This window comes from Macrobrachium rosenbergii, chromosome 1 (genome assembly GCF_040412425.1).
Source record: "Macrobrachium rosenbergii isolate ZJJX-2024 chromosome 1, ASM4041242v1, whole genome shotgun sequence".
Lineage (NCBI taxonomy): Eukaryota > Metazoa > Arthropoda > Malacostraca > Decapoda > Palaemonidae > Macrobrachium > Macrobrachium rosenbergii.
The window spans coordinates 34,781,711-34,796,955 of record NC_089741.1 but is presented as its reverse complement, the minus strand read 5'-3'; the positions used below and the strand labels follow the sequence as shown (position 1 = coordinate 34,796,955).

Below are 15,245 nucleotides of genomic sequence, written 5' to 3'. Positions count from 1 at the left end.
AATGTGCTGAGGAATGCTTACGAAACCATAGGTGCTGAGCGATGCATTTGAAACCACAGGTGCTGAGGGATGCATTTGAAACCATAGGTGCTGAGGGATGCATTTGAAACCATAGGTGCTGAGGGATGCATTTGAAATCACAGGTGCTGAGGGATGCATTTGAAACCATAGGTGCTGAGGGATGCATTTGAAACCATAAGTGCTGAGAGATGCATTTGAAACCATAGGTGCTGAGCGATGCATTTGAAACCACAGGTGCTGAGGGATGCATTTGAAACCATAGGTGCTGAGGGATGCATTTGAAACCACAGATGCTGAGGGATGCATTTGAAACCATAGGTGCTGAGGGATGCATTTGAAAACCATAGGTGCTGAGGATGCATTTGAAAACCATAGGTGCTGAGGGATGCATTTGAAAACCATAGGTGCTGAGGATGCATTTGAAACCAAATAGGTACTGGGGAATGCATCTGAAACCAAATGTACTGGGAATGCATTTGAAACCAAATGTACTGGGGAATGCATTTGAAACTAAATGGGCTGGGAATGCATTTGAAACCATAGGTGCTAGGAATGCACTCGACAGAGCAGGTGCTGAGGAATGCATCTGAGACCACAGGTGCTGGGAAATGCATTTAAAGCTAAGACACTGAGGAATGCATTTCAAACCAAAGTTGCTGAATGCATTTGGGGAATGCATTCGACACAACAGGTGCTGAGGAATGCATTTGAAACTGCAGGTATGGGGAATGCATCTAAAACTAAGGTACTGATGAATGCATTTGAAACTACAGGTGCTGATGAATGCATTTAAGACCACGGGTGTGGGGGAACTCACCCAAAACCAATTGCTGAAGAATGCGTGTGAGAATGAGATACGGAGGCATGCAAGTGAAATCACGTGTATTTTAGAAAGAATCTTCACCTAAAAGAGGTTAAATTGATGCACTCTGCCCAGTGCCAAATTTAGCATAAAAGACTGTAAGCTGGGCATGTTGGAAAGTCTGGCAGGCCTGCTTTGAAAGTTGCAGCATAAGAGGCATCAGCTCAGCAGAACATAACTGGATCTCTGAGTAGGATTTGATAGCCTATGCTTTACTTACTGCAATTAGATTAAGCTAAGGCCTACAATGAAAGCTTCAGATACGTAGCTTACTGTCAGTTTAAAATTAAGAATGAAAAATAATACCCAAGCAAATTTCAAAACTACAGTAAACGCATAAAGCCGCTTTGAATGGTGAAACATTCTTAACTTTCTCCCTTTTTATGAACACCTGAGATGCACGTTTAGTTGACGCCTGAATGCGAAACTGCGCTCTGATCATTGCGTCCGGAACCCAACCACGTCTCTAAATACTTCAGAGGCTCATCTAGAATTATCTCAGATAATCTCGCCGGCAATCGTAGGTCTGCAAAATGTCGCAACTAAATAAATGAGAGAAGTAGCTGACAGATAAACAGGTAGGTGGATAAACCACGCTGGAAGCTCACGCTGAGGGAAAGACGAAAGGCACAAGAAAAGAGGCTCATTGCTTACCTTCAGTCTGTATTCACACTGCTTGTTTGCCGGATGTGGTTTGGAAAAACGAGGACTCTTGATTTTCACCTTCGAAGTGACGTACACAAACTGGAAAAGTTACGGAAACATACGGCTGATTTACCAGAAGAGTGACATTACTCAAAAATTGCTGTTTTTCAGCAGAAGCAATTTCAAGTTTAAAACTATCTATACTCCTCCAGTGTAGCCTAATACTGAGACTTCATGCCCTCTAGCGGTTAGTAATAGTATTACAAATACAAGTAAGACGTTTTTACCACAATATGGAATAAAGAACGGGCTATCTGATGGTATCAATAACTCAAAAAAAACACGTTTTTTGAGTTGTTTCACTCAGAATCAACGGGTAAGTTGCATTAGTATGAAATGCTCGCAACTCTCTTGAAATGTTGATGCTACATAAAAGAAGTCTGAACTAGAGCCACGCGTCAGGAAACATTACTGAGGGTGGAAACTCAACTCAAAGAGACATAATTGAAGAGACGCTTAGAGAACAAGCTCAAAATTTCTCTCTCATTTTACATGCAAAAAATTTGCTAATGTGAAAAAAAACTGAGAAATTCAGTGTCTTTAGGCATGTCTTTATCATTATGCCAGTGAGACCACAGTGTTTCATTTTGAATTAACATGGGCCCCCTGAGGACATGTCTTTAAATACATTGAGAAAACTGGGGCTGGGGCAATGTGAAGTTAAATTAGTTGGGAGGTAAATATTATGGTACAGTGTACCATCCACGGCACACTGTAAATGGCGGTGGTTGGTTCAGTTTAAACTGGTCTTATGCACCGGAAAGAAGTGTGATGGAGAAAGTGATTGCCAAACAGGAGGAAGACAGAGGAAAGTATATGGCCAAACAACTCTTCGAGTTGCGAAGAGAAAACCCATACGTCCAGAAGCACTTCAAGAAACAGTCTGGTTGCTCGAAGGATTAGAATGACTAACTCTCTCCAAGAGGTGCAACATATTTAAAAGTTAGGCCCATACACTGGATGAACACAAGGCCGCGTCCGCTGTTTGCAATCTGCAAAGTAAGAACTTTATGGACTCTGCAAACAGAGGCTATTAGATCTCATGGTATAAGAGATGGGAAGTCAAGAGGATTGGGAGCCTAAATATAATATTTTGAATGGCAACTCACCTTAGAACAGCCGCTACCGGCTTTGCCAAAGCGCAGCCTGAACCCCTTTTTAGTAGTGGACCTGTCAGCTCTGGTGACAGAGCTGTCAGTTTGGAATGTGGTCTTGATGGTGGAGCCCGGGATCCTGAATTGTGTCCCTGGAGAGATGTATCCTGATAACCTAAAGTCAGATAAAAGAGAAAGATGATGAGGAATGACTCCACACAAACATTCATGTATTTTATGTTCATAAATATTGAAGATATTAATCAGATGGCCACAAGTGACTATAAGACAATCGCTTACATCATTGGCGTCGAAAACCCCGTTCTCTATCATAAGTCCGTCTCCTGTCGCCACATCGAAAGAGATGACGGTCACCACTGTGTCAGAGAGGATCCCTGAAAAAGACAAGGTTTAAGATCAAATTTCTTATTGTACTCCAGTTTCTCCACATGACCGCACCACCTCAAAACCACCTCTTCTCTTCCAGACCTTCTCCATAGTTCTAGCTTTCGTTCTTAGTTGACGCTATATCAATTAAACCTGAGAGACTGAGATTGATGAAATAAAAAATTCTAATGTATGAGTAAGTGTCCTTAACATTCATCATTGCTCTGTCATTATGGAGATTATTCAATGCCAATCCCCTGAATATGGTCTCTGATTTATGTGTTAGGCAATAAATTACAATAACTCTGTAGTGAAAAGTCCCTTCCAAAATATCACTATTAAGTAACTTCTACCTTCTGTCCACTTAGCAAGACCATACCCTTCAAAAGTAGTCATTGTCTTACAAAATTTTACATCATATTTCATTTTTCATAACTGTGTCACCCTTGTGGTACTTGTCTATTTCATATAGCATTTCCACATTTACTGAGGATTTTCAACAAGCCACAATGTAGGGAACAGAGCAAATATCATACTGACAGATAAAAAATTCTATACGTAGGAAGGAAAAATAGCAGAACAGGTGTAGAAGATGCTAATAGCTGTTTAAACTAATTCCCATATTTCTACTCCTGCCACACCTGACTAACTCCCAGCCATTGACCTCTCATATTTCCAATCTCTTCCCACCTTCTGGCATATTTCATATACTGTGGTCATTGTTTTAAGCTCCTCACAGCAGTAGCCACTAAAAGATCTCACATGGTGCACTGTAGGCATTGCTTAAGGGTCGTTGCAGCATCCCTTCAGCTCCTAGCTGCAACATCTCTCATTTCTTTTACTGTAACTCCGTTCATATTCTCTTACTTCCATCTGACATGCCACCCTTTCTAAAAATTCTTTCCAAGTGCGACTCAGAAGTTTTTCCTCCTGTTACACCTTTCTTCCAAATCATCTTACTGCCAATTTCCTTTCGGTAGCACTAAATGACCTCATAGGTCTCAGTGAATGGCCTTGGCATAAAAGTCTATAGCCTATTCTATTCTATGATGTTTTACATTATTCTGTGTGTTGCATGATTTTAGGATGAAAATAGTCAGATAAAGGTTTTGAAGCTTAATGATTTTGTTAGTGAAGGTGAAGGTAAAGAAGTTATACAAAATATAATTATTCTTATTATCCAAAAACAATTGCAAGAACTCCTCAAACTCAAGAACTTGGCTGCAGATGTTTTAGAAAATGTAATGGTAATACAATGCATTGTATCCATGAAATGAAATTTAATTTGGAAAAGCACAAAACTAACACGAGCTACAATGATTACACAGCGACTTTTTCCTTGAAGATGGTTGTTCGATTATTGGACGCTCATATGATGCCGTGATGAAGAGAAGCCGGCCAACTATTATATCCTCCTCAAGGAGATGAGGTTCTTCTTCATGTATGGGTATACAGGGAATAGGAGACTGGAAACAGAAGATATCTGTGTGTGTGTGGATAAAAGTTTATCTTTAGTTACAAATATAATTTTCATACGAGTAACTTACCAAGTAATTACATAGCTATACTTTCTACTCGTGCAGTAGCATAAATTTAAAATTTTCGGTAGCACTCCGATTGTTTAGTGTAGGTGATCCAGTCCACCTTAATAACGCAAATACGGTGAACGACTTAACAGACAACCTGATTCTTCTGCCGTGTTTCAGAAACATCGAGTGTTTGCAGCAACTTTGTTTATTATTCGCCAGTTGGATAACCGGATTTCGGTGAAATATTATCGCTGATTTTGAGTAGCCTTCAAGCCTATAGCTTTCAGGATCAATTTTTATTGTTTTATATAAATAACTTACCAAGTAATTACATAGCTATTGGGTTCCTAACCACTGCAGCCTAAAAATTCAAAATTCGAGCGGCAGCGCTTCTATTGTTTGTGTGTAGGTGACAAGCCCCACCCACTATCTGGGACTGAGAGGAACAACTTAGCAGAGAGCTCAATTCGCTTCCGGCCGGCTTCCGAGCAATATCAGGAGTTTTCCGCTGCTACTTTGGCCTTCAATCGTTAGTTGATTTTTTATTTGTGGTTAACTATAGGATTTTCTTTAGTTAACATGTCAGATTCCAGTTCATCTAGCATTCGCTTCTGTTCAGAGGGTTGTAAAACTAGGTTGACCAAGTTTTCATACGATTCTCACACTAAATGTACAGAATGTAGCGGGCAAGAATATAACAAAGATAATACTTGCTTAAAGTGTCAGGATTGGGAGGATAAGAAATGGAAGATTTTAAAATCCCATTTAGAGAAACTTGAGAGGGATAGAAAGAGGAAGGCAGCCCTTAGGGCTGAGAATAGGGCTAGTACAGAATCTACTCCTTTTCCTAGTCTAGTGGATGATAGAGCTATTACTCCTCCAATTCCTCCTGTGTCTCCCATCCTTAGCCCTCCTACTCTACCAGTTACTCCTGATTCAGGTTCCCATGATTCCACTCTCTTAGGTATCACCAGCCTCAATCAAGTCTGATCAGAACACCATTAGTCATCACTATTATGGAAATGGGGTCCACAGTTAGAACTCTGTTGGAGAAAAATGTGCAAAGTGATACTGCATTGAGAAGTGACAGTGTTGTGAATATTGAGGAGGTGGCTGTCTGTCCCACCAGTGCTCCTAGACAAAGGTCACTGTCCTGCTTCCCCACACCGGGGAGAAGACATACTGGAGGTCCAAGGGAGGCTGGTGGGATTTGCCCACAGGCAGTCAGCCCCCCTCTGTTGAGCCTGTTGTTCGTTCCCAGGCTTCGACTCAACACCATTGGAAAGGCATTTCAGTGCATCAGCTTTCTTCAGAGTCAGAAGCTTCCAGCCCTGACAAGAAGCGTCCCTACTGCTGTCCTGCTTTGTCGTGCCTGCTTAAGAGGCATGCAAATCTTGAAGAATACTCCTCCAGCAGTTAAGAGGTACAGGGAGGTTAGCCTGCAGCCTTCCTGCAGCTTTGTGGATCAGACCACTTCTTCAGCTCACCCTCGTCATTCTTTGGTTTTGGGAACAGTCCTGAGGGCCATGTTTTGACTCACAAGTGCCCAAAGTGCCCAACTTCCTCTGAGCGCCTGGCGCCAACCTTCTTATGCCAGGCTCCCTCTTTCGAGCTCCCGATGTCTTCCACTACTCCACAGCTGTTGTCATCAGCTCAGGAGGATCATTCGTTAGCTCTGCTCAAGTGACAGTTGATGGAACTTATGGGTTTCTTGAAGAAAACCTCAGCAGTTCCTGAGACTAAAGACAAGTCTTTATCCCCTATTTCTTCAGAGGAAGAGGAAGTTGTTCAGGATTTGGTTCCCTCTTCAGCTTACTTGTCCCTTTTGAGATTTCTCCTGGATAGTTTCCCAGATTTCTGCCTGCTCCATCTTTCTCAAGTTTACTTCTTATGAGGAAGAAGTCTTCCAAGGCACTGCATAAGAGGTTATCCTCTTCGAGAAGACTCTCCATGAAGTGCATGATTGGCCGGCTCAAGAGAGAACAAGGCAAAGCAACATTAGCTTTTCCGCGAACAAACTTGTGAAGATGAGATACTCTTTCTACGCCACCAGGGAAGCTCCTTTGGGATTTTCTGCCTCCTCCCAAGGGGACTTCTCTGGCCTAGTAGATTCAGCACGTAGAACGGCTTTTACTACAACCAAAGTGATGTTTTCCTCCCCCAGTGCCCAGGAGTGCTCACTAGCTACCCGAGCTACTAGCTCACCTGGTGCCCAGCATGCTTGGCACCAGCTACAATCTGGGAGTACTCAGCTCCCGGGCCAGCTCCTGATCATTGGCGCCCACTCTCCCAAAAATAATTTTACTTTCCTGCTACTAGCCCTCTTATCTTCTCCCCCGCCTGGCTCCCTTGCTTCCTTCCTGTGCCTTTGCCAGTCTTGTGTCTGGGTTAACAGAAGTTAACCTTGTGATAGTGAAGTTTTGTGCAGTGGAGGAGGTGATTATCCGGCCCGTAGGTTCTCCTAGACCTAAGTCACTGTCATACTCCCCTGCACTTGGGAGGAGACATACTGAAAGTCCAATGGAGGCTGATGGGAAGTCCCCGGGTAGTTGCCTCACGCAACTTATTTTATATTCCCAGGTTGCCACAGACAGCAACTGAAAATAGCATCTGGAGGTGTAGGAGAGGAGGTGGCCATCGCCTGCCGGATTTCTTAGACCTAAAGTCCCTGTCATGCTCCCCTGAACCTGGGAGGAGACATACTGGTGGTCCAAGGTAGTCCAAGGGGGTTTGCTCCCAGGTAGTTTCCCCCCTCAGTTGAGTCTGTTGTCTGGTCCCAGGCCTCGGTGGACAACTATTGAAAAGGCGTCCAAAAGGATGTACTGTAGTTCTCCTCTAGTGATGCGGATTCTGGTTTGGAAGTCCACGGAGCTTGTCTCCTGAACTTCCAGTTGTAGAGCGCCAGTATTTGGTGCCAAAACACTCTTCCAGCACTCGTAAGTGCCCAGCAATTTCCAAGCATCATGACTCCCAGTGCCCTCAACACTCCTAAGTTGAAAGGGAGAAGATTTAATGAGGGTCCAAAGGAGGTTGGTGGGCCTTGTCCATGGCAGTCACCTCCTTAGTAGAACCTGTTGCTCACAGTTCACAAAGTGGAAGACCCTCAGACTCCTGTTGGAAGGGCGTCTCTGTTAGTTAGTGTCCACCAGTTGTCTTTGGACATGGAGAGCCCTGACATTAGGCATTCTAGGCCACTTCTTGGCGTGTCCTGTCCCCTGAAAAGATGTAGCGGCAACAAGCCGTCTCCTATTCCGTCGAAACAGACGAGAGATCCCTCTCTCAATCCTCAACCAGGTTGCACTGCTCATGGACTGGCTATGCACGCTCGGCACCAGTTGCCAAGATTTCGATGCCAGCTGCCACGTGCCCAGTGTAGTTCGCCTGAGCAACATACGTCAGTCACAGTCTCCAAGCGCCCAGCACCGACTCCTGAGCGCCCGCGGACTGGCTATGCACGCCGCACCAGTTGCCAAGAGAGTTCAGCACTAGCTGCCAAGGGCCTGCACCAACCTTCCAGTGCCCTGAGCCAGTCCTCGCACGCCCAATTACCACCCTCAAGCACTTGGACACTGGATTCCGAGTGCTTGGCTTGTTAGTGCTCGATGACTACCTTTTTTAGAATGCAATTGGTTTTATCTGAGTGCCAGTTCCCAATTGAGTGCCTTGCTCCAGTTTTTTCTGCCGATCGCGCCAGTCCCTGGATAACCTGCACCACCCTTCAGTAGCATTCTTGCATCGAGCGCACGGGTGCTAAGCATCCATGACAGTTAGTGTCTAGGAGTCATACCCTTTGCAGACGAGGACATTTATGTCCAGTGTTTTTGAGCTTCATGAAGAAAGCTCCCTCCTCAGGCAGCAGGAGCACTGGCTAAGAAGATAGAGGACTTCTAGTTTTTTGTCAAGAGACATTGCCTCAGTTTGTCTCTGAGTCCTGTCCTGTGTGGGTAAGGATGATTGAAATGTTTTTTAGAGATTTCTGCTCTTTACTTTGAAATCGCAAAAAGAGAAAACTCTGGTGCTTTTTTACTACTGAGGGAGTCGTGACAGTCGATTCAGCCCTGATATTTTCTACCTCTGGGCCTACAGCACCTCTTCCCTCAGACAGCTTGAGAGGATTGTGAATGTTTCCATAGTGATTGTCTCACTTTGACAGACCCAGCAGGCCGTGCCTCAGACTCTGTGTTTTCTACATATGTCATCGGCATGCATGTGGTGTGACTGAGTCCATTATGGTCGAGCCTGCTTTGATTGTCTGGAGTGTCCGCTGACCAGTCAGCAGTGTCGGCAGCTAGTCTGCATAGTTGTCTGCGAGTTGGGACGAGGATCTGCAAGTTCCCTCAGCTCGGTTGTCTGCGAGTCCTTATAGTTGTCAGTGAATCTGCATGGCCCACAACGCCCCTTTTTTCTCTAAGAATAGAAAACGGTTCAGAATGCAGTAGAGATGAACCAAAAATCCTATCACCCATTCTCCAAGGGTGTTTGGATGAAGATGTGGGTTATGCAGGAAGTATCCTTCCATGTCCCCGCTGGACTCTGGGAGCACCTCAAGTCCGTTTGTCAGGACAGGGTACTCTAGTGCGAGGATCTGCTTTTCACCTTCCCTACAGCAACCCTTCTCTCGAGTCCTCACTCCTCTAGCATTTGACTTCATGTTTGGGAACATCAGTCTTTACATGGATGACTGACTTATGGACACTTTTGTTTATCCCTTTAGCCCCGAATTAGGTCAGACCTAAATAATGGCTGTCCGAACGCGAACCTTGGAAGGCCTTCAGCCACAAGCCCAGACCTAGTTTTTCATTCATATGCCTAGGATCTGGGTTCAGGAGCCTGCTTGGGGAACTGGGTAGTTTTCGGGGATGTGACCCTTCAAAGAACAGAATATTCTCATCTCTGTCAGAAAGCTGATAGCTTTTCACTTTCGGCTTCAGCACTTACCGACCCTATTTCACACTTAGACTATGGTAATCTTGTTACAAGACCACAGTCCTAAGTGTATTCTCATCTCTGTCAGATAGCTGAAAGCTTTTTGCTCACAGTTTCATTGCTTCTCAACCCTATTTCACACCTAGACAGTGGTAATCTTGTTTCAAGGACCACAGTCCTTAGCCATAGAGAAGAGATGAAGCATGAGTCTAACTCTCTCTCAGCAGAGAGCTCCTACAATGGGCATATCAGATCGAGTTTTCCAGTCACTCAACTTTTTCAGGGCAAGCTAATTAGTTCTGGCCAATGCACTGAACCATCAGAAGCATGTCCTTCCTGCCAAGTGGACCTTAGATCCCCTGGTCTGGCAGAATCTTTAGAATCTATGGGACAGGCTGATTTTGGCCTGGTTTGCTGTCTCATGGAACCTTTGGGCTCTCTCCTCTTTTCTGCTTCTCTTAATTCCAGACCCTCTTACAAGGCAACTTATGCCGTTGCAAGTTAGGTCCAGCCTGACCTTATGCCTTCCAGATTCAGCCTCTGGGCCAAGGAAAAGCTGAACGAATTTTCAGCTCATCAACGCGGACGACGCTAGCCCTTGTTCTGAACCATGAATGATGGTTCACCAGCTATGTTGTTGTGCACCTCCATGACTCCTTCCACACAATCTATATCTACTCAGACAACCTCACTTCAAAGATACCACTAAGGCGGGGGGCCACTCTTTTCTTGGACAGATTTACAGACTGTTTGGGATCTTGCTTGAAAGAAGTGAATTTTTCAAGACCAACTACGGAGACTGTTGCAAGATGCAGATGTCGGTCTTCTTGTCAAGTATTCCAATCTTAGTGGGTAGTCTTCCGACGGTGGTGTAACAGTTATAACATCTCATCTGTGAATTCCTCTTTAGCTCAGAAAGCAGAACTTCCACCTTCAAGGGGCATAAAGCAATACTAGGCTTAGTATTTAAACACAAAGGTCTACTTTTATCTTCTAACCAAGATCTTAGCGACCTATTAAGTCTTTCGAGACTTCCAAGGTAGAGAAGAGTAGACTCCATATCTTTCAAGCCTCTCCGTTCCATGTCTCTCAACTTAACTAGAAAACTCTGTTCCTTGTAGCCCTAGCAAATGCCAAACGAGTTAGTGAACTTCAGACTATAGATGAGTGAGCAGATTCTGCTCATGGAGACAGTCTGTGCTTTAACGCTACGTTTTCCTGGCCAAGAAAGAAACAGGATCTGTGCTCTCTCCCTTAAGTAATTGATGGACACCCCTGGCTCTGGGAAAGTGAGTGAAATGTTTAGTTTGAGCTGTCAGGTTTTACCTGAGCAAGCCCTATAATCATAGGGCCATCCATACCTATGGTATCCTGACAAGATCCTGTCTTGCCCTGCCTGTGAACGCATTGTCTTTCATCTCCAATGAACACTATTTTTGGAATGCAGTCACAGATTCAGGAAAACAATTTGCCTACCTGTTAAGGGAAAGCTAAGACGCCAGAATAGCCTCTCCCTCATTAGCTTTCAGGCACATTATATCACTCACTTCCTTTTGGCAATTGGCCCACTGGAAGTGTAATAGTTCTTCACTTGCATGGCACTGAAGGAGGAAGCGGAGAATTTTCTCCTGTCTCTTCACCTTATAGTAAAGTGTTGAATTTTTTGGGGAGCCTGGGGGATTACAATGTACCTGGAGCATCCACCACTTTCAGTGGATGGGTAGTTGTTTATTTTCAGTGTAGGTGAAATTGTTTGGCTGTTTTTTATTGGCACGCCCAGGGCAAGGGCATTTAACGATGCTGCCAGGCCATGAGTACTCCTTCTTCTGCAGCGCCACTGAGTAGGGATATAGCAAAAGATTAAATAGAGAGAGAGAGAGAGAGGGGGGGAATAAATACAGAGAAAAAAAGAATAAAGAGAGAGAGAGAGAAAGAATAAAGACAGGAGAGAGAGAGAGAACAACAATTAAGCCTAGGTTGTTATGCATTACGAGGCTAGAAATATCAAGTAAGCTAACCGCAGGAAACCATCTTCGTACGAACTCAAAAGAGTGAGTGAGTATATCGCGCCCAGGGCCATAAAACTGATCATAAAATCTGGAACCTGTGCCCTCGCGATTCAGCTGACCAAGCATTACTGAGTACCTTGTCAGGAGTTAACGTTCCAGCCATATCTATAACCCCGCCTTCAGTAGGAGGTGTTTACATGAAATTCCAGGAAAAAAGGGCTGGACAAAGTGAAGTAGTTCACCATTTCTCCAATTAGACATTAAAGGGAGGAGTTACTAACTTCTCCTCTTGAGGTCATTTCCAATCAAATCCTCTAAGGAAAGATTTTAAAACACCCACAACTGTCCTTCCCAATCAAGCTGTTCGAGGGGGAGGCCTACAGATAAAATCTTCCAATGAGTGTATCTTCAAGTGATAGATGGAAGATAGAAAGAAGAACCAGGGTTCCAGAGCAGAATGAAGCCAGAGAAGAACGCTAGAGTCACTAATCACCACTACAAGATGACATTTCCTCTCTAGCTTCAGTGGTCCCAACCAGACTTCTGACCTCGGCTACTTAACCAGATTCTGCATAGCTACTAACCACTGACCGAAGGGCTACTTAACCAGACACAAACTGAACTTCGACTAGCAAGAGTGGTTTTCAAGATAGTAAACTGTAAACTGTAATTGTACTTGTGCATGTAATTAAATTTCATCATTAAAGTAAAGAACACCATTTCTGTCTCCATTACACCTTCTGATAAATATATTACATTTCATATAAATCCTTCTAAATAATAAACCTATTGCTGAATCATGGAAGAGACGCTGTGGACGTGAATCATAACGCTCACGAGAAGAAAGACGCAGGTAAGAAGAAGGAATGAATAATATGTCACACAAGAAGAAACAAACCTGTGCACGACACACTTGGCAGAGGCAATTTCAGCTATACTGCTACGCACTACAAGTTAAGATGGGCACCAACCAGAGGCAGTGTTCTCCTGCAATAGCTCTCTTAGCTGATAAGGAGTCTGGGCGCATTATTTCAACAAGAAAATCTGTTCATTTCCAGATTCATTACATAGCCAATGTTTTGGAATGGAATACAGATGTCCATGCACCCACTTCCTGCAATGTGTAAATTCAGCTACAGAGTTACTTTATGTTACTTATATGAAAATGATATTTCATACGTACCTAGTTTCATATATACTTAGCACAAGTAATTACAGAACAGAGTCACCAGATGGACATAAGGGCAGAAACAGAATGAGGTCGCCTGTTAAGTCGCTTCCTAACATTCCCCGCGGGCTACGGAACATCACTACACTAAACAATCGAGCACTACCAATTTTAAAATTAACGCTGCCAATACTAAATGGAAAAGTACTTTATAGTTATGTAATTACTTAAAAGTACTATATGAAAACTAATTTTATTATGAAAATATAATTTTTATTAATGGTATCAAAACTAAAAAATAAAAGGTGTTTTGCAGTATTTCTTATATCTAAACCTGTTTCGATATATGCTATTTATTATCCATTTTTAATTATATTTTGTCTATAACATGGCTAGACTTGTATGAATGGCAAAGTTATCTCATTCATTTGTTATCTTTAAAAGTTGAATTATGATATTTTTGTTTTTGGGGGTAAATTATCGGTGAAATTTTGGAAATGCAAATAAATGATTTTAACTGAGGTTTATGTAAGACCCTTGGCATATCAGTATCATTGATAAAGAGCAGTTAGTAAAGGTGCCAGTGTTGAGATTTTTATTTGTGTCTAATGGTTCTGAAAACCCAAGGCCAAAAATGTGTGTGTTTATGTTTGAGGTATAAATCACTCAGAATGTACCTCAAGTAGACTTGTGAGCTGTGGTTTATAAGTTTATCTGACAATTTCAGCAAGTGGACATTAGTAGTCTTTCCAGCTGATTCTGTATTCAATGTTTCAGTGTTGGTTTTGGTCAAAATTTTACAGATGGATACTCTTCCTGTCTCCAACTCTCCAAATTTATCTGGGCTTAAGGCTGGCTCTGAGTTTGGCTGGTTTACTCTGAGTGGCTATCTTGAACCATATATGATCAAAATTTAGAATCTCTCTTTGAAGTTTTATGTTTTTTTCTCTTTTACAGAGAGGGAGAATGACAAAAGCCATCTCTTCAACTTTGAAGGGCTTCGTAAGAAAAGATACTGGTTAAAGGAAGTACTCATTGATTCGGACAGTGATGATGACAATGATGATTCAGAATTCACCCAAGAATACCTTGAAAACATGTTGAGGGAACACAGACTACGCAAGCATGACCAGTCACACTTCTATCAGAATGAGGATGTATGTATATTCTGATAAGCCCAGTTTAGTTTATGCTAATGTTTGATATAAAAATGTAACTATTATCATTTAATTATCTGTTTTTTCCACAAAACATATGCAAACTTATTTTACTTTGGAGTGTAGCCTGGTATGTGCAGAAAATTGAGTGTTGACTGCCTACTCATAAGCAGCCAAGGTTGATTACACATGATGAGACCTCCTGCTGCCTTTTGACTAGGTTTTTTCTTCACTTAGCATAAAGCTTTGCTGACAAGATGTTTTAGAGTGCTGTTCATTATTCCTTCATTAATGCTTTAATTCAGAGTTGCTGTAAATTATTGTTTTTCCATTGTCTCATGATTGCATAGAAATAATCAGTAATACAGCAGAGCTTGTGATCGTAAGCATCCTAAACAGGAGACATTAAACAGGATTTTTTTTTTTTATAATTGGTATTTAACCAATACGCTACATTGTGTCTTATTTATCAGCTAAATATCCATATAAAATACTTGTATATTTTCATTTATTTTACCATTGTTACACACTTTACTTCTGTTTATTATTCAGAAGATAAACATCTATATGGAGAAACACGCTCATAGAGGCCATTTAATTTGAAGTTCAAGCTCTAAAGAATATGTGGTGTCTGGTGCAAAGCAATAAAATATAGGTTGTAATGGAACACAGAAGAAAGCATCAGTTATTAACGGTGGAGGAGTAATGACTTGAACTAAGAAGTTTGACACTGAGTGCACATTTACTTGATATTAAAGCTGCAAGTGGATAAGGGGATCAGGGTCAATTGTAATGTGAAAGATCTGTTAAAACACAACTTACCTACCACCACAAACCACTCTATCTAAAAGAGATAAATATGGCAGAAGCATATATCCATACCAGAGAACAGTATTCTAGTAATGGAAGGACAGATGACCTAAAACAGGTTGCATTGATTTTATCACTGTTTATAAATACATGAGGCCTTACAAACAATACCTAACTTTTGTGCAGCATTTGCTGAAACTTCCAGTAGATGTTTCAGCAAAGATGTAGCCTAAAAAGTTACATCTAGGAATAGTTAAAGCCAGACTGCTCTGAGGAAGTCCATCCACCCTAAAGGTAGAGATGGGTGGAAATCTTATGATATTTGTGATCAGCTGAAATATCATTTTCATTTGAGTAACAGCCCACTCCTGCTGACTACGCTGTTCACCATCCAATCCATGCCCAGATTGATGTTGAGGGCAGTTTCATTTTTGTGAGTGGGAGAATGGAAACTACTACACCCACAAGTGTTGCATCATCGGCATACTGAACAATCTTGTTTTCCAGGCCAACAACCATATTACTTGTATACACTAAAAATAACAGTGGACCAAAAACACTACCTTGTGGAACTCCA

The 15,245-nt window shown here is 42.4% G+C and overlaps 2 protein-coding genes across 3 annotated transcripts in view; one reads left to right on the top strand and one right to left on the bottom strand.

Moving 5' to 3' along the window:
* Positions 1-3,178, bottom strand: part of LOC136848918 (uncharacterized) — a 30,408-nt gene extending 27,230 nt beyond the window's left edge. The window contains exons 1-3 of one of the 2 annotated variants that reach the window (XM_067121843.1): positions 2,983-3,178; positions 2,698-2,857; positions 1,538-1,627 (exon numbers count right to left, since the gene is read on the bottom strand). In XM_067121843.1, coding sequence (XP_066977944.1) covers positions 1,538-1,627; positions 2,698-2,857; positions 2,983-2,987 — 255 coding nt within the window. In that variant the 5' untranslated portion in view covers positions 2,988-3,178. The remainder of the gene's footprint in view (positions 1-1,537; positions 1,628-2,697; positions 2,858-2,982) is intronic. The other variant, XM_067121767.1, reaches the window with a different exon arrangement.
* Positions 3,179-5,620: 2,442 nt separating this feature from the next.
* LOC136840168 (chromatin-remodeling ATPase INO80-like) lies at positions 5,621-13,873 on the top strand. The gene is made up of 2 exons (XM_067106632.1): positions 5,621-5,801; positions 13,659-13,873. The coding sequence occupies exons 1-2, from the start codon at positions 5,621-5,623 to the stop codon at positions 13,871-13,873; spliced, it is 396 nt and encodes a 131-aa protein (XP_066962733.1).
* The last annotated feature ends 1,372 nt before the right edge of the window (positions 13,874-15,245 follow it).

Bases quoted from the DNA above. Each gene is read 5' to 3' on its own strand.
- LOC136840168 (XM_067106632.1), top strand. From the start codon at position 5,621: ATGGGGTCCACAGTTAGAACTCTGTTGGAGAAAAATGTGCAAAGTGAT. The intron at 5,802-13,658 runs GTGGGATTTGCC...TCTCTTTTACAG, and splicing joins TGGAGGTCCAAGGGAGGCTG to AGAGGGAGAATGACAAAAGC.